The sequence below is a fragment of the Oreochromis niloticus genome, linkage group LG7 (genome assembly GCF_001858045.2).
Source record: "Oreochromis niloticus isolate F11D_XX linkage group LG7, O_niloticus_UMD_NMBU, whole genome shotgun sequence".
Classification (NCBI taxonomy): domain Eukaryota; kingdom Metazoa; phylum Chordata; class Actinopteri; order Cichliformes; family Cichlidae; genus Oreochromis; species Oreochromis niloticus.
The window spans coordinates 8,023,918-8,048,463 of NC_031972.2; the positions used below are offsets into that span (position 1 = coordinate 8,023,918).

The 24,546-nt window shown below is 40.6% G+C and overlaps 1 protein-coding gene across 1 annotated transcript in view; it reads right to left on the minus strand.

The window, feature by feature from the left end:
* ror2 (receptor tyrosine kinase-like orphan receptor 2) overlaps positions 1-20,141 on the minus strand; it is a 39,072-nt gene extending 18,931 nt beyond the window's left edge. The window contains exon 1 of the mRNA XM_013264573.3: positions 19,758-20,141. Coding sequence (XP_013120027.1) covers positions 19,758-19,821 — 64 coding nt within the window. The 5' untranslated portion in view covers positions 19,822-20,141. The remainder of the gene's footprint in view (positions 1-19,757) is intronic.
* Positions 20,142-24,546: the final 4,405 nt, after the last annotated feature.

Consider the following 24,546-nt stretch of genomic DNA (forward strand, 5'->3'; position numbering starts at 1 on the left):
AAACATATGCGCTGTGTCTGTTCAACCATTTAAAAAACAAAAAACAAAACACAGCTATAAGAGGGTCGTTGACCCACTATTAATCATGTGCTTCATCACATAAGTCAAGGCGTGAAAACAGGTGTGGGCCATTACCACTACAGGCTGGATGAGAGGTGAAACATCTTCAATATTTTTTTTTTTTTTTAACTCCAGTCACTTTATTTCCAAGTGAATGACTGATAACCTTCACAGACAAGCTGATATAATTTTGTAATTTTTATTTTTTATTCCTGCATATTTGTGTCAAATGAGTCTCCAAGGGTAGGGGAATTTACAGAAATGTTATTTCTGTTAAATCATATTCAGTCCTGAAGTTACATTTTTACATCATCCACTACAAGAAAGAAAGACAAAGCCTTAGAAGACAAAGCCATCATCATGAAAACCTCTAGGATCCACTTAATGGGGATATAGTCAGGTTTAATAAGTGCTGTCAAAGGTCTTTATAATTGTGTTCCGAGTAGTATTAAGGACTCTAATAAACTAATGTTTTTTGCTGCACTATAGTACAAACCAAGAAAACCAAAAACTGAGTTAAGCTTCCTAAGGCCTGGTCAAACCAGGCAGCAGCTGTGATTGATTACATGTATCAAATGCCTTGGAAAATGAGGGACTTGGGGCAATGGGATGCTTTTCCATCCGCAGCTGAATAGGGCTGCTGGCTGCTGCATTCCAAGAGCTTGCTGCCTCTGTCATGAAAAGGCCCTTTGAGCACTAAGAGGCCAGGCCACGGCTCTATGTGCTGGGGTTTTGACTGAGGGCTGTCTGGCACACCGCAACACTTTCCTTCCCTCTCCTGGCTATCTTGCTGAAAATGTGTGTGCTGACCTCCTCCTGTAACGTAGTCCATTGACCCTTGTCTTTGTTATTCTTCATCCTACACTCATCTACACTTTTATGCCCTTTTATGCCCTACACTCTTATTCTTTGAGATTTTTGATATTTTCAGAGAGCAGGCTGGAGTTCTACAAAAATGTACTGAAAGCAGAGCTACTTCAGAGAAAAGTTATGTTGCTAGTTGAATAAAATCTCAAGTTTAGTAAGTAGAGGTAAAGAACCACAGCATCAAAGGAGGAAAGCATGAGTTGAAACCTAATCACAGTCTTCATTCTCACCAAGAATGTTTGTGGTTGAAGGAGTTCTGCAAAGCCACAAGGAGCATACTGATTATGAATCAATACATATTTTTGTTTAACTAACACACATTCCAGAGAGCTACTGAGATCTGTTGATCAGCTAGTAAGGTGTCATCTTGTCACCACATCTTCACCACCGGATGAAATTGTCAAGAAGTGATAATGTCAAATAAATAAACACACACCCAAGGACAGAGAGGAAACAACAGCAGTCAGTATGGTGATTCACATGGTGAGGGTATCCCCATTCCCATCACGGCCACCCAAATCACCAAAGACGGAACACTAAAACCTATGGTGGTGACCGAAAGCCACACAAAATTAGAGACCTTAGGCAGTGCGACCCACAGTGAAGATCAAGATCAAGCCCAAAACACCCTCACCAAGATCTAACAGAGGCCAGACAGCTCATCAAAGACCCACCCCGGAAGCACGAACAGCCAGGAAGAAAAGTCCAAAGCACTGCAAGAGCCAAGGGACAGCTAATAAGACCCAGAGCCCAGGAAGGACATCAGCTGGCACAACCATGGCCGCGAGGCACAACCCCATTCGCCCCCAGTGACCCTGCCATTAGGGGAGGGCAAAGGCACCATGAGCAACACCCCGGCTCTAGCCCAGCCCATCCCATTCAATCAGCATCCAAGGGAGCCTACAGCCCCACGCAGTCCGCTCTTGGAAGAAAAAGTTATTATCAGCTTTATATATGAATGAGCATCATGCTCTTCAGTAAAAGTTGACAGCAGTATTACTTACTCAGATCTGTAAGGTTATGTATATATCACGTTGAACTCAAATTTAGTTTTAGTGATGTCAGCGGTAATCTTGTTAAAATGACGTTAACGCTATAACCGCATTAACGCTGCAAATCTGCGTTAGCGAGTTAGCACAGATCGCCCCGTTCGAGGGGCTGGACGGCGCTAAAGCGTTGACGCCGTGCAGCCTCACACACGGGCCAATGCCAAACACCCCATATTCCCGGAGCACCTCCCACAGGACACTCCGAGGGACATGGTCGAATCCCTTCTCCACGTCCACAAAACACATGCAGACTGGTTGGGCAAACTCCCATGCACCCTCAAGTATCCTTGAGAGGATAAAGAGCTGGTCCAGTGTTTCACAACTAGGACGAAAACCGCATCGTTCCTCCTATCTGAGGTTCGACTAACAGACGGACTCTCTTTTCCAGCACCCTGGTATAGGGTGTGAGGAGTGTGATCCCCCTATAGTTAGGGGACCGGAGGGTATGTTCTTTCTTAAAGATGGAAACCACCTCCCTGGTCTGCCAATGTAGAGGTACCGCCCCTGATCTCCACGCAACATTGTAGAGGTGTGTCAACTAAGACAGCCCTACATCATCCAGAGCCTTCAGGAACTCAGGGCGGACCTCATCCAGCCCAGTGGCTCTGCCACCAAAGAGTTGTTTAACTGCCTCAGTGACCTCGTCCCCGAAGATTGGCGGGTCGTCCCCCTCGTCCCCAGATTCTGTTTACTCCACATAAGATGTGCCAGTGGGATTAAGGAGGTCCACGAAGTATTCCTTCCACCGCCCAACAATTTTCTCATTCGAAGTCAGCAGTGCTCCACCTGCACTATACACAGTGCAAGAAGAGCACTCCTCTCCTTTACCCTCCAGAGTAACCTGATAGTGTGCCAGAATATCTTCGAGGCAGTTCAAAAGTCTTTTTCCATGGACTCTCCAAACTCCTCCCACACCCAAGTTTTTGCTTCAGCTGCCCGAGCCGCGTTCCACTTGGCCTGTCGTACAATCACCCACATGTCCAGAACATATGGCCGCAGGTCTGGTGACACAATTACAAAATCGATCATCGACCGGCGGCCTAGCGAGTCCTGGTACCACGTGCACTTATGGACACTTATATTCAAACATGGTGTTCATTATACCAAATTACGGTTTGCACAGAAGTCCAACAACAAAACACTGTTCGGGTTCAGATCCAGGAGGCCATTCCTCTCAGTCACGCCCCTCCAGGTCTCATTGCCGTTGCCCACATGAGCATTAAAGTCTCCCAGTAGGATAACAGAATCCCCAGGCAGAGCACCCACCAGCACCCCGTCCAGGGACTCCAAGAAGGCTGGGCTCCAAGAAGAGTGGCCCAACTATATCTAGCCGGTACCTCTCAACTTTACGCATTAGTTCAGGCTCCTTCCCCACCAGAGAGGTGACATTCCATGTTCCAGGTGCTAGTCTTGGTAGCTGGGGATCGGTTTGCCAAGGCTTCTTCTCCTGGCCATGCACAGCACACAATGCACGCGCACCCTACAGTGCCTCCTGTGGGTAGTGGGCCTGCAGGAGGATGGTCCCTTTTTCGGGATGTGCCCAGCCAGGCCCCATGGACTAAGGCCTGGGCACCAGATGCTCGCCCTCGGGCACCCTCCCCTGGCCTGGCTCCAGGGCGGGGCCCCCGGTAACCCTATCCTGGGCAGGGTGAACTGTTCCCTTGGTGTTCTGTGTGCCATGGGAGACCCTACCATGGGTCAGAAGCCCCCGGACAACATAGCCCTTGGGATCCCTGGGACACCCAAACCCCTCCACCACTATATGGTAGCAATTCACGGAAGGCTATTAATATACTAACAATTCTATCTCTGACATGTCAGAATAATGACTTACTAATACAAATAAAAAAAATAACAAAATAAAATAAAATCAGTGTTTAGGACATTAAAGAGAGCCAAAATTATTTCTTGTTGCTTTCAGCCTATTTTACATCTCCTAGGCTAAAGACTTATATGCATTTACACATATGGCACAACAGTGGTAACTTCACAAACTACTTTTAATCCTCTGGGGTCGCCGGACGCGCCGGCGGGTCAAAATCACATGACCAATTTAAGACAACACAGCTACAAGATGCAGCAAGTCAGAGTCTCCAATTCAACTTGGGTCGAAAGTGCGGACTTCAAACTATATACCAGTTTTTGAATTGTGTCGATGGGCCACGTAAAACCAGAGTTATGATAAAAAAATACACGCGATGTTTTTTTCTGAACAAAACAGCGGTGTTTACAGCGGGAAGAATGGTAAAAACGGCGTTTACTACAGACAGCGCTAGCAAACACTCTCCGCTTGCGAGTGAAAAAGTAAAGATAAAAAACACCCCTTCCCTGTTGGTGTTAGAGTTTACCATGTCAGCCAATCAAAAAATGATATGGCAACATGTGACACTTGGTTGCTTAGGGAGAAGGGGAAGTTTTTAGGAGTGACACCCGCGATGGAAAGCGGGCGAGCGAAAGAAAGAGAGAGAGCGAGTTTTCATATGTGAGACATTAGTGATGTTTAGCGTGTTTGGAGGCTATAGTTAGTTTGTTGTGTAGTTATTGTTTTGTATTGTGTGTCAGTTAGACTGCTGAATTTCATATTTTCTCCAAAAAAGCCGTCAAAGGCAGATTCCAGTGTAAACGCTGTTCCCACATGGAAAAGTGGACTGATACACCTCCTGCTGTCAGACTTGCAGGGTTTAGGTCTGTGGTGTTCTCCTCTGTCTTATACTGAACACAAACTACATTTTTTGGACTTGCATAAATAATTTGTGTGCCTTCTTATTTGATGCAGCACACCTGATTGTTCTGTAAATAGATTTAAATGGTTATATAAAAAACGCCTGAGGCCTTGGCTGCATTTTTAGGTAAATAGTACCATATAACTTTGTTGTTTGCAAAACTTGTGCATAATTTTTAGAAATGTACAATTTCTATTTGCATTTCAAGTTATGAAAATGATTCGTTAAACATGTTTGTGGGTTTTACAGTAAAAAATATAACTTATCTACTCGGATTTTGAATTTTTTGTCTGAATTTAGATCAACTGTGCTAATATAGTATACCAAAATGAAAAAATAACTCAAATTTCAGATATTTGAGGTTGTGCTGAAAATAATGACACCAAACAAGGCAAGAAAAACATATTTTAAAGGTGAAATATAGAGGTAAAATCAAAAGTAGTCAAAAACGGCCAATTATACCCTGGACCCCAGAGGGTTAAAAAGTTATCCTGATCACAATCTAATAGCGTCAGGCAAGTGAGCTAAGAAAGACTCAAAGAATTTACAAGCTGTGTTCATTTAAGCATTTTGATTTACTGAAATGAACACCATTTATTATTAACCTATAATTACATACATAACCACACATACTCTATAATTAAAGCAAATGCCAAAATTTAACTTTTAACAAATACTCATTCTGTCAGTATTGTGAGATAACGCTTTGAGGACCCAAGCCAGCAATGTTATATATACATGGTATGTATCACATAAAGAAAACAAACAAACAAACAAAAATGGTTACATTGTAATGTTGGTTCTCTGAATGAGAGGCTCCCTCTTCAGTCAGTTACATATTCCATAGGTGTGGAGCAACTCTTTAAGACACCCAGAGAGGAGGGAGTACTGCTCAGCTGGAAGAGTAAAAGTAGTGAAGGCATAGAAGATAGTCAGTGACCCCTGGCCACTTTGATTTACTGAAATTGGTGTGTTCTAAAACTTTTGACCATTAGTCTAAGTCAGTTGTTTTAAACTACTCTTTCAAGAACTTTTCAAATAAAAGGAAGGTTGGAGATTCACCAGTTAGCTAGGACATCTTTGGCTTGGTCTAATTACTGCCAAGGCCTGTGGTACATAGCCCATTAATAGAGATGGGTTGATCATTGGTAGGCCATCTTAAAGAATCGTTGGCAGAATGGGGTCTAATAAACATGTTGATGCTTTGAAGGAAGTAATTACTGAAGTTAACTAACTAACTAATGATCAACTGAAGAGAAAGAGTCTAAATAAATATCAGAGGCAATGAAAGCAGTTGTATATAATGTAAATGGGTAATTGATAGAACCCGACATTACACATTGAACCAAACCTATCACTTTCCATTTCTGGTAACAGTACAAATCCAATTATATCTATTCAAAGCACCCGTATACCACTGTTATTAGGTCATCCATGGCTGAGTAAATATAACCATCATATGGACTGGATTCATAATTCTATTTCTGGTTAGTGTTTTTTGTCAACAAAACTGCATGAAATATGCTTCTGATTTTTCGTCTGTTCTTCAGGTCTACCATGATATCACAGAAGATTTTCGAAAAACATTTAGCACTCTCGCTCCCACCATGCTATAGACCTGTTTCCTAGTGCTTCAATTCCTACAAGCTGTCTTAATAGATACCTCCAAAGACACAATTCTCCCTCAGTTCGGCATTACTGGCTCATTAAGATGGAAGCTCAAATCTCTGAGGAGAGTTCATGGATGGCATGGTCTGCTATCCCTGACAAAACCAGAGGCATCCCGATAAGCCAGTGAATTGCTGGGAATCTCCTATAATGAGGAAGATACTGTCATGGTTCCCCAGTCTAGAGCCTTGCATTGGGACTGGGATCAGACCCAACACACATTTTGCAGGAGCAGGCGGTTATAAGGTTGCCACGGGCGGTAGCAGGCAGCTAAAATAGATAGCAGGTCCCAAGATTGTTAGGAGGATGGAGAGTGCAACAGAAATTTAAGACACCATCAATGCAGCAACATTTTTGGAGTAAAAAAAATGGAGAGGTTGGAGAGTATAAAACTAAAGAAAAGATGACAATTGGATATTTGGAAAGATTTTTAAATCGCTATAAATCAAGAAGGCAAAGAGCTAGACATTATGTATTGTAAGACACATGACAAAGTGTAATGTATGTGTAATAGTTTTCAGCCATGTGACGAGCTTGCTATCTTGGTGGGCAAAACTACTTCACCATGACCACAAATAGAGGCAAATAGAATACTTGGATCATCTATCCATGGAGGAAAAACAAAGATATGAAGAAAAACCATAAATTTTGCGGTCTTGTGATCCATATTCTGCCCCGGTAGCTTTAATTAAATCCCTGAAAGTGGCAACATCCCTCCCAGAGCTCCTTGTTCAGTGACATCTACATGTATGTTGTAGAGCAGGGGTGGGCAACTCCAGGCCTCGAGGGCCGGTGTCTTGCAGGTTTTAGATGTGTCCTTGATCCAACACAGCTGCTTCAAATGGCTAAATGACCTCCTCAACATGTCCTGAAGTTCTGAGGCTTGGTAACGAACTAATCATGTGATTCAGGTGTGTTGTCCCAGGGTGACATCTAAAACCTGCAGGACACCGGCGGTTTCCCACCCCTGTTGTAGAGAATCTGTCACCTTAAACTGCTGCCAGGATGAAAGCTAAAGTACCGACAGCTACTTGCATTTTCAATCTGAATAGGTAAATAATGCCACCATGTAGGAGGTATAGAACAGTATTGTTCATCCGTAAATAAAAAAGATAAGCACTACTTAACTAGCTTAAGCAAACTACCACACGTAAATCTTACATTATCTTACACAAGTTCTGGTAGTATTAATGTCTTACATTAATGTTGTGTCATAACTGTAAAGTTGACTGAGTATTTTTCTCATGTCTGTAGATCATTTCTACAGTTTAAGTGAGCCACCAGTGACAGCTGAGGTCGCTGCAGAGAAGCAAGGATTGGTTCTCTGCAGTGCTCACATATTGGTGCCATACTCTACGCTCTTCTGGCCTTGATTAGTGTGGAGAGATACTGTGTGGACTGGATAAATATGTTTGAACATGTATGTGATACACTTACTGTACCACATACATCTAGATGGAAGATTAGGTAACCACAGGATCAAGACTTTTCCAATGATTATCAAGAGATGAAAGATCTGTTATCTTTTGTTCATTTTCCCTAATTTTTTTGGTAGAAACTGAAGCGAAAGTGCTGTGAAATTAGGTAAGCACACAAAATGGGTTCAACTTTGATACTGGATAAAAGAGGGAAGCAAGAAATGGTCATTTACCCTTCCAAATTAAAAGGCTATTTTTATTCAGAAGTAATTTACACACATGCAACATCCAAACTGCTGAGCTGAGCTACCAGGGGACGGGGGTAAAATCAAAAGCCAAATTAGACAGGGAAAAAATGAGAGCGGAAATCCAAAATTGTTACTACCCTAAGCCAACTGTAGACTGGAAACTCCGAATCTAACGTGCCGGAATGTGTGGTACTACAACAAATCATTTCACTTCTCAAACATTTATCGACTCACCACTGAGAATAAGGACACATAAATGATTATGATAATTCATAAAAGTTAAAGGTTAGTGTGTCTGACAAACACATCACAATACCCTGTAGCATCATACCAAGTACCCACTCAATCGGGTTGCTATGTGGCTCCAAAAGAAAACACATTTAAAAAAAAAACAAAAAAAACCCACCAAAAAGAACCTAATATGCAGATATTTTTAACATGCAAGACAACACAGGCACTGCAGAAAAACATATTTAAGATAACTAAATATTTTATTTTTTAAATTTCAAATATATTTAAAATGGTATTTTGTTGTTGATGTTAGTTAATTGTGCAGGTGAATAATTTGCTAGTTTTTAATCCATTTTAAAATGTACACTATACCATAAAGATGTGTGCAAAATGTGAAAAGGGGATGGAAACTTTTAGACCACTCTATATTGTAAGCACTTTTTGAGACTGTAGGACTAAATTCTAACTGGAAATCAAAGGTGGTGAAGTTCTTCTTTTGCACAAACTATATCCAGATGTGACTAACAGGGTCATTCACGCTTATCATCTACACATAAACATGTATGAAAAACAAGTTTGCAGTCTCTCTCACATAATGTATCATGGATTGTCAGATGGTATCACTTGCCTGCAATGGAATTTCCCCTTTCTCTGATGCTATCTTTCCACCCTACAAGCCCTCATCATTGAAGCTTACACAAGAGTAACTCCATCCCCATGACTGAGTTAAAACAACAAAAGACAACTCGTTTGAAAAAAAACAAAAAAACAACAACAACAACAACAACAAAAAACAAAAAATACCAAAGAACTTTTTATTTCTTTTACCATTTGGGTAATCAAATACAAGACAACACTTGGCACTGGGGAAGGTTGTGATGAGGACTGAGCTGAGTTATTTCCATTTCATTGGATCTTAGATAAGTAGGTGCATACCATTTTGGCTCTGTTTGAAAGCCAGAGTTAGCTGTGGAAAGGGGCCGTTTTGATGCATCTGAAGCACTAGTATGTGCCAATTGTTTATCTTTCTCCAAACCAGTTATTAGTCATTCTTTCCTTTCCATCCAAATAGTTTGAGGGAAGAACAGTAAAGCAGAACTGAAAAGCAGCAGCAGAATTTCATTTAGTTGTGAACAAAAAGCCTTCTCCTATTTTCTTTAAAACTCTTTGGCCCAGTCTCTGACCTATGATTAACAAAGCATCTGCTGGATGTTTTGGAAGAGCAGCAAGAAGAGGAAGCATCCTTTCTACATTCTACAGACTCCTGACAGATAGTAAAGGTGACGACCACATGATTTTTTCGGCTAGAAAGGAGAATTCATGATTGATAATGATGTCCTTTTTATGCAATTTTGTGTTAGTTTTACACCATCCAAAAAGTTCGTTTTTCCCCCCTCTCTCCACAGAATATTTTCCCAAAAGTCTGTGGGATCATCAAGACAGTGGTTTTTGACTCAGGACTGTCCGATGGATCCCTTTTTACCCAGCCTCTTTCCTACTGTTGGGTCATGAACACTGACCTTAACACGGCCTAAATTTTAGTCATCAACTAATAATTATGCACCTCCATGTGTACATCCACATACCTGCCCTTTTTTCTGTGATCGCACACGTTTCCATGCAGAATTTACATTAAAAACCACCAATACACCTCAAACAGAAATATTCTAGCAGATATCAAAGTAGAATAATAGGAATAACTTAAACAAGGACAGCTGTTGGGTCTCCAGTTGTCCATGTAAGTTCTGCTATATTTAATCAGGTTGACAAGAAGACTTTGTTATCATAGGTATAATAAAAGCTTATCAAGAACAGTTACACCAAACCAACATCCTCCTAGAATCTTACATGAGGTCTCTGAACATCAAGAGAGTAAGGGTAAATGAGCAAAGAAAAAACAAAACATCATCGTTAGATCTTTTCTCTTGTGCAAGCTTACTTTGACCATTTTGCAGTTAAGTGAAAGACTGTAAATATATAAAAAAAAAGAACCTGTTGGTGTAGCAGTCGGAAAAGCCTCCCAACTGCTGTTCGTGTGTTGTTAGCTTCCTCCATTAGCTCTGCCACAATATGCTGTGGTATGGTGAAGTAAAGACAGAACATAGAACTGACTTTAGTGGATTGGACCACAAATTATTTCATTGTCAGCAATATCCCATTGAGCTTTTTGGGTCAGCAACTTGAACAATATTTAATCCAATGGCCTATTCCTGCTCTTTTAATGGTGTGACATTGTGTCTTCTATACTGTATAATGTAACAAGGAATTCATTTTTTTTTTTTATTTAGTATTTTTCTACTGCACTAAAGAAACTATAATGACTTTTGTATAAGCAGAATTTTATATCTGCTTAATTAAAATTTGAAGAAATAACAACAATGACTACAGACTATAAAAAGTATGCATTTTGTATCTGCTGCTGATTATTTTATATGGCAGCTTTTCTGGAAATCAATTCTTCAGCTTATAAAATGCTTTTCAAAATGTTTAAATGTGGAAACTGGGTGATTCTAACATCCATGTAGATTCTATAAATGACAGCCTCGAGACAGCATTTAATCTGTTTTTAGACTCAATTGGCTTCTCTCTAAATCTAAAAGAACCCACCCACCACTTTAATCGTGCTCTAGATCATGTTTTAACATATGGCATAGAAAGTGAACATTTTCCTGAAAACCCTTCACTGGTCTGATCATTTCTTAATAACATTTAAATTTAAAATAATTGATTACACAGCAGTGGGGAGTAGACTTCATCACAGTAGATGTCTTTCTGAAAGTACTGTGACTAAGTTTAAGAATATAATTCACCCAGTGTTATCATCTTCAATGCCCTGTACCAACACAGAGCAGAGTAGCTACCTGAACGCTACTCCAACAGAGGTCGATTATCTTGTTAATAATTTTGCCTCCTCACTGCGTATGATTCTGGATACCATAGCTCCTGTGAAAAATACAGCCTCAAATCACAAGTACTTGGCTCCCTGGTAAAATTCTCAAACACGTACCTTAAAGCAGATAACTTGTAAGCTGGAGAGGAAATGGCATATGACCAATTTGGAAGATCATTATTTAGCCCGGAGAAATAATTTGCTGCTTTAAAAGAAAGCCCTCCGTAAAGATAGAACATCTTATTATTCATCATTGATTTAAGAAAATAAGAATGACCCTACGTTTTTCTTCAGCACTGTAGCCAGGCTGACAAAAAGTCAGTGCACTGTTGAGCCAACTATTTCTTTAACATTAACTAGTAGTGACTTCATGAACTTCTTCACAAATAAAATTTTAACCATTAGATAAAAAATTATTCATATTCATCTTCAGTACCATTGATATTCATTTAGTCTTTTTCTCCAATTGATCTTTCTGAGTTAACTTCAGTAATTACTTCCTCCAAACCATCAACGTGTCTCTTAGACCCTATTCCTACAAGACTGCTCAAAGAAGTCCTGCCATTAATGCTTCAATTTTTAATAATCAGCTATGTAGCACAGACCTTAGAGCTGGCAGTAGTTAAACCATTACTTAAAAAGCCATCTCTAGACCCAGCTGCCTTGGATAATTATAGACCAATCCCCAACCTTCTATTCACCTCAAAAATTCTTGAAAGAGTAGTTGTCAAACAGCTAACACAGTAGTTTTTTCGCTGTATGTATTATTGTAGCGTCTACTTTACAATATAAAGCAACTTGAGGCGACTGTTGTGATTTGGCACTGTTTGAATTCAATTCTGCAGAGGAATGGCTTATTTGAGGAGTTTCATTCATGTTTCAGAGCACATGAAAGTACAGAAACAGCTTTAGTGAAGGTTACAAATGATGTTCTTGTGGCCTCTGACAGTGGACTCATCTCTGTGCTTGTCCTGCTAGACCTCAGTGCAGTGTTTGATACTGTTGACCATAATATCTTATTAGAATGATTAGCTCATGCTGTACACATTACAGGTAGTGTGTTGCAGTGGTTTGTATCATATCTATCTAATAGACTCCAATTTGTTCATGTAAATGAAAAGTCCTCTTCAAACACTAAGGTTAATTATGGAGTTCCAACGGGTTCAGTGCTAGGACCAATACATGCTTCCCTTAGGCAGCATCATTAGAAGGCAAAGCATACATGTCCAAAGCTATGCAGTTGACACCCAACTTTATCTATCCATGAAGCCAGATAACACAAACCAATTAGTTAAACTGCTGGATGACCTCTAATTTTCTGCTTTTAAATTCAGATAAAACTGAGGTTATTCTATTCAGCCCTGAAAATCTTTGAAATATGGTATCTAACCAGATTCTTACTCTGGATGGCATTACCTTGGCCTCCAGTAACACTGTGAGGAACCTTGGAGTCATTTTTGACCAGGATGTGCGCTTCAATGCACATTTTAAGCAAATATGTAGGATTGCCGTCTTCCATTTGCACAACATCTCTAAAATTAGAAATATCCTGTCTCAGAGTGATGCTGAAAAAAAAACTAGTTCATGCATTTTTTTTTTTTTACTTCTAGGCTGGACTACTGTAATTCGTTATTATCAGGCTGTCCTAAAAACTCCCTGAAAAGACTTCAGTTAAGCCAAAATGCTGCAGCAAGAGTACTGACAGGGACTAGAAAGAGAGAGCATATTTCTCCTACATTTGCTTCCCTTTTTTGGCTCCATGTGAAATCCATAACTGAATTTAAAATCCTGATCCTTGAATAATCAGGCCCCATCTTATCTTAATGACCTTATAGTACCATATCACCCCATTAGAGGACTTCACTCTCACACTGCAGGCTTATTTGTCCTTCCTACAGTATTTAAAAGTAGAATTGGAGGGAGAGCCTTCAGATTTCAGGGCCCTCTTCAGTGGAACCAGCTTCCAGTTTGGATTCAGGAGACAGACATCATCTCTACTTTTAAGATTAGAAAAAAGCAAAGTTTTAAGCCTAAAGCATATAGTTAGGGCTGGATCAGGTGAACCTGAATGTTCCCTTAGTTATGCTGCAATAGGTGTAGGCTGGTGGGGGATTCCCATGATGCATTGAGTATTTCTTCTTCAGTCACCTTTCTGACTTACTATGTGTTAATAGACCTCTCTGCATGGAATCATATTCTGGCTCTCTTCCACAGCATGGCTTTTATCCTGTCTTCCTTCTCTCACTCCAACTGGTCGCGTCAGATGGCCGCCCCTCCCTGAGCCTGGTTCTGCTGGAGGTTTGTTTCTTCTTGTTAAAAGGGAGTTTTTCCTTCCAACTCTCACTAAAGTGCTTGCTCATTAGAGGGGGGGGGGGTCTTATGATTGTTGGGTTTTTTTTCCCTGTATGTATTATTGTAGCGTCTACTTTACAATATAAAGCAACTTGAGGCAACTGTTGTGATGTTTAAATAAATTTGAATTCAATTTATCGGATATTTTAAATTTAATTACTAAACATTTCAAATGGAAAGTCAAATGTGATCAAAATACTAAAGTTCTGATAACCTTTGACTTCAACTGACAATTTCATCAACTTAAAAACTTAAAGCAATGAGTTCCTTAATTTTTTTAGGTTCTGCTTACTTTACCTGACAGATTTTCAGTGCGACTCAAGCAAACAGAAAAGGTTTGTTTGTTTGTTTTTAAACCAGGAGCAACATATATTTTGGGTCATTGTCATGTTGGAAGACAAAGCAACAACAAACCGAGTTCTACTGTTTACTACTTGAGGTTTTTTGTTTGTTTGATTGTTTTGGGGTGTTTTTTGTTGTTGTTGTTTTTTTTTTCGTTTTATGCTGCCTTTCAGTGTGGAGAATGTGTTGCTTGAGTTGTCTCCTTGCCCTTCTTTCTCCAAACATAAGCAGCGTCTCTATGGCCAAAGAACTCTAGATTTATCTCAGGTGACCAAAAGACATGCTTTTAAACATAATGTTTCTCCTTAGCATACTTCAGTCTGGCTTAAAGGAGTCTCTTCTGCAGAAGTTGAGCTTTTCTTGGTTTCAGTTTTTCAGAGGGCTAATAATATTGACCCTGGTAATTTCTTGTATTTTTCTAAAATAATTCTTTTATTGTGTGCAAAGAAAAATAATATGTTCAGAAATGCTATGATGAAAATCCCTTGCTCTGTTAAAAACTCACAAAAGTAAAAGAGTTACAAAGGTAGAGAAATATGCACCATAAAAAATAAGAACACATCCTGGGACACTTTAACAGGATAATTACGAACAGGCTCAACAACAGTGCCTGTGGCTCCAAATATCTTATAATGTAAACAGACATTGGCCAGGCAGATGCTGGACTTCAGCAAGACTGAAAACATCCGTAATCTCTTCCTGGAAACACAGACCTGACAATCCACATTTCAGTTCCTACAAGCAACATATTTTTAATTGTGTGTTCTGATAAAGATGTCTTAAACATTCAAACTACTTCACAAAAGCTCTGGCCTTGAATGGATGTGTTGATGGGATGGACCCTCTCTTACTTAACAGATCATGTAGCACATTTTAAAAAAACATTTATCCATTTGCAAAAAATATGTCTTTGGTGCACAGCTGTGGTGCATATTTAGCAGCACAGGTAAATGAAACTTTATATCATTGTAGGTTGGAGCCTTGAATCTTTGTGTGAAAGAAGATTTGTGTTGTCTGGATATTGAACTGGTAGCTGTTGGAATATGCACATATTGCATAAATTATTATCATTATTACCCTTGACTTTAAAAATGTGCTACTGGACAGAACATAACCTTTTAGCAGTACCCCAGCTGTCCCACTGAAGAAAACAGAGTACTAGACATGTAATCATGTATGCCACCAATGCAAACAGTGCCATTTCAATCCCTCCGTTGCATTTCTGACCAGTCTAGTCCAGCTGACCCCAAAGTATGTTCCTCTAGTTAACTGAAAAACCTGTATCCTCAAGAGTTGCTAGGAGGTGGACAAATGAAACTATTGTGGCACTGTAGGATTGCTTTGAGTACCTACTCGACTCAACTTGATTCTTAAGGTTTTCTTTTAAGTGGTACTACCTGTTACCAGGTACTTTTTTTTAGTACCAAGGTTTTTAGGCCAAGGTTCCAAGTGATCTGAAAATGTGACATCAATAGACTGCGTGCCACCTATTGGCTAGTCACTGATGTCACTCAAGTCATGAGAGCAATGCCTTTACAAAAATCAAAACTGCCATTTTTGAAAAAAACCCCAAAAACCAAAACAAACAAACAAACAAACAAACAACGTAGTGGTTCCTGAGTCTGACAAAAAGCCATACACCTAGCAGCAGGTATAGCATCGCCTTGATGTGCGCCATTGTTTTGTTGTATTTGTGTCCCGTGCAAATGACTTTATGGACTTTTGCCCGTATTGTTAATAACGACATTAGGTGGTACTCAACTGTAATATAAAACAACCAAATCAGAGTAAAGTTGAGTCGAGTCGAGTAGGGACTACTGGAAAAGGGCTATTTGTGAAACACATGAAGAGGACATTATCAGTTTTACTGGATGTCTAACAAAAAATATGAAATTCTGTGAACACAAACTCATACCAGCTCTGACTGTTGTTTTGAGAACACCTGGATCAAATTCATAGACTCCTACAGGAGGAAGCTGGGGGCTAAATTTGAGCCAATTAGCACAAGGGATTTGTGGAATTTTATTTTTATTTATTTTTATTAGTCTTGTATTTATCCAGGTAAAGAACTCATTGAGATTAAAAATCTAGTTTCCAAGAGAGACTTGGCATCATGGCAGCAAAAGTCAAAGTCTGAAATAGTCTGAAATAAATAACTGGGTTTAAGGTGAGAGACAACCAGTGAGCAGCCTGCAGAGAGCAAATAAGCTAAACAATTTCTTTAAAAAAATATATATAACAGGATTAGTTCTGCCTCCTTACAACCACACACCCCAACTGCGTTCAGTGATTTTGACCTTTTCCCCTCAAAGTGAACAGATTATACTGGAAGGCCAACACCAACACTGGGGTTGTATACAAGAAGGGAAAGATCCTTCAACATGTGCAGTATTGCAGATTTTTTTCATCAGTCTGTTGTAGCGAGTTCTGTAGTCTGCAAAGAGAGCAGCACAGAGGCTGATGTCACCAACAAACTGAAGAAAAGACAAATTTATCAGAAAAGCTGTGCCTTGTGGTTTCTAACAAACTGGATACATTTGATGATGTGGTTGACGTCGCTGAATAAAATGTTTTTCCATCAAGTATAAAGCCTTAATCATGCTTCGGCAGGAAATCTATGTCGTAACCAGAAACCCCTTTTAACACCACCTTCCACGTACCCTGATGTGCACCTCCTGAGAAATGTAAGGACATGTCAGGTCAATGCAGCCTGCAATAACCGAATAGCACGGAAGGTTGTGGTGTAGGGTTAAGAGGGGTTTCCAATTACGTCGCAAGTTACAACGTAGATTTCCGCATAAGTCTAAACTGGGTTTAACTCTCTGAATAACTTACTGGACAGTCAGCAGGGCACTTCCCATAACAGGCTGATTTAGCAATGTGGCTACAAGGACAGCTACAGGAAACTTTTCATACCTACTGCAATAACTCTGTACACTGAGGCACATCTGTTTGGCAGATAATCATCTGTTCTTTCAACCAAGCCTCAAGTGTGATTTCGCATTTGTATACAAAAAGCTCCCTACTTTTGGAAACTTTCTTTTGCAGCCTTTTCATTCTTCCTCTTAACCTAGTCAGTATATTCCCTCTGATACAAAATGTCTTCCTTGTTTATACTTCACACATCAGCACACAGACATATACAAATTGCTGAAGCAACACATTTTAGCATTAGGCCTCAACAGTCTGACTATTTCATACTGCTTTCATTACTACAAACATGTGTTTTCCTGATCCTCTGGCTCCTCCTCGCCACTAGAGTAATGAGGAGATGTGAACATTTTACTTGCATGGTTCTGTACGTCTGAAAGAAAAAAAACAACAAACATATGGACCTATACATCTAATTTTTTTTAATAATCAACCATCCTTATCCAGCTCTTAAAGGTCCTATTGTATTATTCTGTGCAGAACTGTCCATCTATATTTAAGGATCTGACAATTCACTCACAGATTAAGATTTTTAAGACTTTGAACCAGTTGTATTTCAGTAGAAAAAATGTTTTGTGACTAGAATACATTTTTTCAACTGTCATTTGACATGATTTGTTACCAGGACAACAAAAGAAAGAGAGCTTACCACTCCATTTTATCTAAAACTTGGATGTTTTCTAATCCTAACCAAGTGGGTTTGGTACCTTGATAGCACCGAACAACTAGTAGAACTCAATTTTGTGGGGATAGTATAGGGCTGTTTTTTCTCCAACTGCCATGAAAATAGGGTAAATATTTACTGAGGATATTTAAAAGATTGGTTATGATTCTTTGTAGTTTATTTGATCACATCTCAGCTTCTTTTACGTGAGGTTGCTATCAATTAAATAATATCTTATGAACATGATCATTATGATCATTGGCTGCAGGCTAAAAACCATGTCCAATTTTATAAGGAATGACCTGCCTGCCTTGAGGCCATAGTAGGTTTGAAATGAATTAGGTTTTGCTAGCACTTACAAAACCTAACTAATATTGTGGTTATGGGTAGTTCTATGCTTTCTGAAAGGCTACACAAGATGGCTAAATTAAAAACATACAGAATGATTAACAAATTCAGAGATTCTCAGATGCTGTTAGCCGATCCAACAAACACTGTTTCAAAGCACATTAAAGTCTTTACAACTTTTACTTTCACAAGCCTGTTATCAATGCATCTGTGGACTCCTCTTAGTCTCAGTCATTCCAAGCATGTCACTTTTCAGCCTCCTGTGTTTAACTTTAGATAAACAGCCTGTTCATTTCATACGATCCCTGCTCTCTCCAAATATGAACTTGAGAGACATGAACTGTTAACATAGGATACATGTCTGTAGCTCACTTTGCAGTACAGATGCAAAAGGGAGGATATTTCAAGTCCTAAGCTTTACACTCATTTTCCTTGTAATACAGCTGTTTGATGACATTCTTCAAGAAGAGGGGTCAGAGGGCATCAGACTAACAAAATAATAATCAACCCTGTAGTGTTTCTGAGGATTTGGTATGGCTCGTCACCCCAAAATGCATCCAACTTAACTAAAGACCGAGAGTTCTAGTTTTTCAGCCTGACATCAATATGCTTGTGGATGTATCTAGAAATGTAAAGTTGAACTCTGCTCTGTGTATTGTCAGAGAGACTGAGATCCCCATAATGAAATAAAACATACCAAAGTTTTTCTTTAAAAAAAAAAAATTCTTCTTTTAAATCTGTGCAGTATCATGTGCATTGTTCTAAGCACATATGATATTCCTTAAGAATGTCAGAAAATATCTTAGTATGGTTAAAGCAGGGATCCAACACATTGCATTGCCTCCATTTTAAAACTTTAAAAAGTCCAGTTAAAACAAGAACAGTGTAAGTCGAGGGTTATGCATGTACAAATGTATGAGTTTTAAAACTACTAAAAGGGAAAAAAAGAACTCATTTTCCTTATCCCCACCCCACGCAAAAAAAGAAAAATTACTCAGTGTCCTCATCTATTTTGTTTTAAATCGCAGACCTCTGCACAGCTTCTTCATCCTAGTAGCCATAGTTAAAAAGAAATGCCGCGACAACCCCAAACAGCAGAGTGCAGGAGGAGAATGTGCTAATCATTTAGCTCTCTGCACCCCACCCCCACCCTTTTCCCTTAATACCAAATGGTAAGTCCTCAGAGCCAAAGCTGAAAACAGGAAATCTGCAGAGCTCTCACCTCCCACAGGGGGAGTAAATTAATTAGCATGACTGACAAAGACGTGAGATCACCTCGAGCTATGCGTTCAATTAACATGACAACTACATAGTGGCCCTTTGAGTCCAACACAAGCACCCCTTTTTATGAAGACTAGGAGCTGCAAGAACACACGTCAACAAGCTGAAAGAGGACAAAGAGTGCTTAAGTGGTCACAGATACTTACAGGAGACCCCCCCACCCCCATCCAACACACACACACACACACACACACACACACACACACAATATCCTTCCATTTAAAATCGTGAAATATATACATTTAAAAAATATAAATACACAACTACAAAATTCAATCGGCATGAAGGGAAAAGTTTGAAAGGATTAAAGGACAGACAATGTATAAAGAGATTTAGAGAAGAATCTTCATTATATTTAGTGTGTGTGTCCAAGTTTGGGTAAAGTAGGAAATTTAAGCGGTAGTAAGGCATCCTTGCTCTGCGAAAATATTGATATTCTCTTTAAACAACGGAAACTCCATCTCTAAACAGATCTCTTAACAAGGACTTCAAAAGCGGTCAACAAAATCTATTGTGTGTGGAGGAGTGGAAACAACGTGGAAACATCACAAACTATTTTTTCGAGCCAGAGAATTCTAAATGTGTAGGACTCTAAAGCAAATCTTTACCTATTGGCCGGTCTTTATGTTGTGTAGCCCATCACTTCTCACCTTAATCCAAATTCTTTTGAGTGAAAGAAACTCACCTTCACATTTCAGATTGGGCGACAACACAAGTATCCAGAGCAAACTCCTTAGGAAGGTGACCATGGCGTACGTTTTCACTAAGGAAACTTTACAACAAGACTGATAACTTTATTATCCAACTGTTTGAGCCGATGCCCTTCTTTTGGCTTCTCGTTTTCTGTCCGCAGTCGTAGCTGGAGAGAAAGCTTATTTTCCAAATCGTCAGAGAGTCAGACACGAAGGTGCAGGACAGATGCGGGTTCGGAGAGGGAATCAGGCGGTCGTTCATCCCATTTACAGTCCACAAGAGAGACGGGCTGAGCGGTTGCCTCTGAGCTGCTAGTCCTGCGTTGGCCTCTGTCCTCGCGTTGAAATGCGAGCAGTGACGCGCACAAGAGGTGCAATATGGCAAAACACGTTTTAGGAAGAGTGCACCATCTAGAGACAGAACCCAAGAATCCTAACAACCAGACTGCCAGATCTACAAACCTTATCCTGTCAATAGCCTATTTACACATACAAATAAGGATATTAGACCAAAAACAAAAGAAAAAAAGAATAAAACATTTTGTTAAAAAAAACCTTTTTAGCAGGCTTGTACGAACCATGGGCTTGTTGCAATTACGCCAAGCACTTTCATTTCCTACAGAAAACACTGGCCATGATTTTCAGGCTACACCCGTGTGCTATTACATTATACACACACACACACAGCAAAATTGTATATTTGTTTGTGTACCTCCCTCTGTGTTGTCTTTCAAGTGTTGTGCATCGTTTGAGTGTTCTTTGTTACAGATGTCGCAGTTGGAGATCCAGCATATCTCTTTATTTCATCCTTGATTTTTCCTCCACCCCCATTCTTTTCTCTTTTTTGTCTACTTCTGTTCTTCCTCTTTCTTCTGCTATCTTTTGCCAATCTGGGCCTTGCTCCCTTTCCGCTCCAGCATAACATTCACTCGAATGTGTGAATATTGTGAGTGCGAATTGTTTTCTGTCTCTATGTGTTAGCCCCGCGGGAGACTGGCGACCTGTCCAGGGTGTGTACCCTGCCTCTCGCTCTAAGACAGCTGGAATAATAAAATAAAAATAATATGAATAATAAAACAAAATAAATAAATAAAACAAAAACATTAACATGAGGAACCTAGAGTCTGCAGTGCTCATTTTGGGAAAGCAAATATATTAGACACAGCGCAGCGTTCAGACCATGCTTTTGCTTGTTACAACTGCTGGACAGAACAGGTTTAAAAAAATAAAATCTGGTAAGTATTACATGGTTCTATCATGAGCCAGGGTGTCGACCCAGCATTTTGCATTTTTTTTTAACTCTATTTCATAGTTTGGCATCTGAGTTATTAGAAGTAGTTTCTTGGTAAAGTCACAGTTATTTTCACTGTAGTTCCTGACTTCTCCTTCAGGTCATTATGTCTCACTTCTATTCTTTGTTCTTGTCATTTCTAATATTCATATTTGTGGATTTTCTTGGTTTCAGTTGTCAGATTCTGTTTATTTCTTTGTGTCATCCCGCCTCCCCTTTGCCTTGTGAAGTCTCAATCACATTTTTTGTTATTTTTTTTTATCTCGTGTGTGTCATGTTTAGCTTTGCTTCCTCGGTTTTGTCTTTCTTAACTGTTACCAGCTGTTTTTCCACTGGCTTCCTGACCACTTGTTATCCCATACTTGTATGTATTGTTTCACGTTCCCTTTGTTTTTTGTCATGTCCTCCCTCATGTTGTGCACTCCATGCATCTGTATTGATTCCACACATCTCAGTAGTGATGGCAGACATAGAACATTATTTTGGAACATTTTAAACACATCACATATTACATATGGTGACCAAATAAATGTGATTTAAAAATATTGCACTTAATAAACTGTAATGTTTTTGTGTATCTTGTGTCTTTTTGTCTGTAACTTTTGTGTTCTTATAGTATTATTTCTATGGATGGATATTTTATTTTAACCAATCAGTATTTGTATGGGGTGTTTCTGTACACTTTCTTTATTAAGAAAGATAATCTGTTCAACAGTACTCAAGCTGAGAAGGATTCGTGTCTTGCTCTCTCCTGCTTTGGAGAATATTCTTTCACATGGGGACTGATGTGGCTGGAGTGGAAAGATATGTCTTGGCCAGGTGGAATAGATGAGAGAATATGGTGGCATGTTGGGTTCAGTAATCTAGAGGGTCATCTACTCTTGGTAGATATGAGGCTGAGGGATAGCGCTGAACCTCAACAGTAGCATCAGCAGTAAGACTCTGTTCTTGTTCTTCTATCCTGCTGTCAAAAACATCCCACAGCCTCTCTTGATGAGGTTCACTTGCCTCTTGTACTGTAGTGGCTGATTTTGATCTTATACAGTTCTAGGCATTCCAGAGTTCATGTGTGAGGCACTGAGTCATAGACTTTCTCGTAATCAATCCAAGAAATGTCTTGCCCCTCTGTTTTTTCTGTTAATTCCTTTTTGTGCCCCGCTCATGTGTTGAGTCATATGCCTATTCATCTTAGCCGCTATGATGTCTGACAGAGCTCCTGCTGAGTCAGGTTATTGGCTGGTGTGTAACTAACTGCACTCCACTCATGGAGTGCAGTTAGCTTCTTTAGATAGGAGGTGTGAATCATATCAGGGCCTAGTGCTGACCAACTCTTCATGCTTCAGACCCTTTCTTGGATGTCTGGCACTGTTCAGAGAGGTTGCTGTTATGATCTGCTCTAAGCTCTGCTAGCCACTGAACATTAATGTTATGGATTGCATCCTTCTGCCGTGTGCTTTTCCAGTATTGCTCTGTCACAAGCCTTGGTGGGGCTGCTGTTGTCATATTGTTCCCCTGCCCTAAACATACACTTTGGATGCTACAGTAGAGAGCGGCTGGGTTGCCCCTTTAAGGCTGCGAGTCTTTGCTAGGGAGTTTCCAAGGCATCAGGTATGGGTAGCCTGCTGTACTTCTTAGGCATCCCTTTCTTCATCACATCTTTCCACTGAGATTACTAGAGTAGTAACATTCCAACACCAATTATTCTCAACCTGTTTCCACTAATGCCTTCTTGTTCCAGTAGCACACTTCTCATCAATGTGCCCTGGTTCCTTAAGACATGATGTGGACCTTGTTAATCTGCTGTTCTGCATAGGCCTGAATCCCCTCAGAGGGAAGGTAGTCAGAACTGAGGGGATTGAACTACCAGAAGGCAACATTGCAGACATAGAGCACAGTTACAAGTACCTGGGGATCCCACAGGCAAATGGGAACCATGAAGAGGTCGCTAGGAAAGCTGCAACCACCAAGTACCTGCAGAGGGTCAGGCAAGTCCTGAGAAGTCAGCTGAACGGTAAGAACAAGATCCGGGCCATCAACACCTACGCCCTGCCTGTGATCAGGTACCCGGCTGGGATAATAAGCTGGCCAAAGGAGGAGATAGAAGTCACTGACATCAAGAAAGCTCCTGACCATGCATGGAGGATTTCACCCCAAGTCCAGCACCCTGAGGCTGTATGCTAAGCGGAAGGAAGGAGGCTGGGGACTGGTGAGTGTCAACACCACGGTCCAGGATGAGACAACAAACATTCACGAATACATCACGAAGATGGCCCCAACTGACAGCGTGCTCAGTGAATACCTCAGGCAGCAGAAACCCAAGAAAGAGGAGGAAGGCGAGGAACCATCATGGAAGGACAGGCCCCTGCACGGTATGTACCACCGGCAGATAGCGGAGGTAGCTGATATCCAGAAATCCTACCAGTGGCTGGACAAAGCTGGACTGAAAGGGGTTGGGGTCTATCACACCAGGCAAGACCCCAGGTGCAGGCTGTGTAAAGATGCCCCTGAGACAATCCAGCACATAACAGCAGGGTGCAAGATGCTAGCAGGCAGGGCGTACATGGAACGCCATAACCAAGTGGCCAGCATAGTATACAGAAACATCTGTGCCGAGTATAACCTGGAAGTCCCAAGGTCAAAATGGGAGACGCCCTCAAGGGTGGTGGAGAATGACCAAGCTAAGATCCTGTGGGACTTCCAGATACAGACGGAGAAAATGGTGGTGGCTAACCAACCGGACATAGTGGTGGTAGACAAACAGAAGAAGACGGCCATAGTGATAGATGTAGCGGTTCCCAATGACAGCAACATCAGGAAGAAGGAACACGAGAAGCTCGAGAAATACCAAGGGCTCAGAGAAGAGCTCGAGAGGATGTGGAGGGTGAAGGTAACAGTGATCCCAGGGGTAATCGGAGCACTGGGTGCAGTGACTCCCAAGCTAGGCTAGTGGCTCCAGCAGATCCTGGGAACAACATCGGAGATCTCTGTCCAGAAGAGCGCAGGACCCTCAAGCTCCCAGACCTCTGGTAGAGGACCCGAGCTTGAAGGATTGACCGCCCGCTCTATACTCATTGCCCAGCACCATGGGGCCTGACAGGCATTTGCCACAGAATAACATAATTGACAGGTCCATCACTAAAAACCTTTTTATTTTCACAAGTCAATTAAATTCAATTTTCAAGTGAGAGTAGGTTCACTCTGAGCACACGGGACAGACGTGAAAGGTTCTCGAAAGGGTGTGGAGAACGTTATGCAGCCTATAACATTGTTCAGCGTCACCACGTTGGATGTAGGTCAGTGATGATCTGGGGATGCATATCCATGGAGGGATGCATAGACCTCTATAAGCTAGGCAACAGCACCCTGACTAGGTACTGGGATGAAAATTCTTGGACCAATGTCAGAACATGCATAATGCAGTGGATCCTGCATTCCATCTGGTGCATGTCAATCTCCCCCCCATGTAGTAAATGGTAAATGGACTAGTTCTT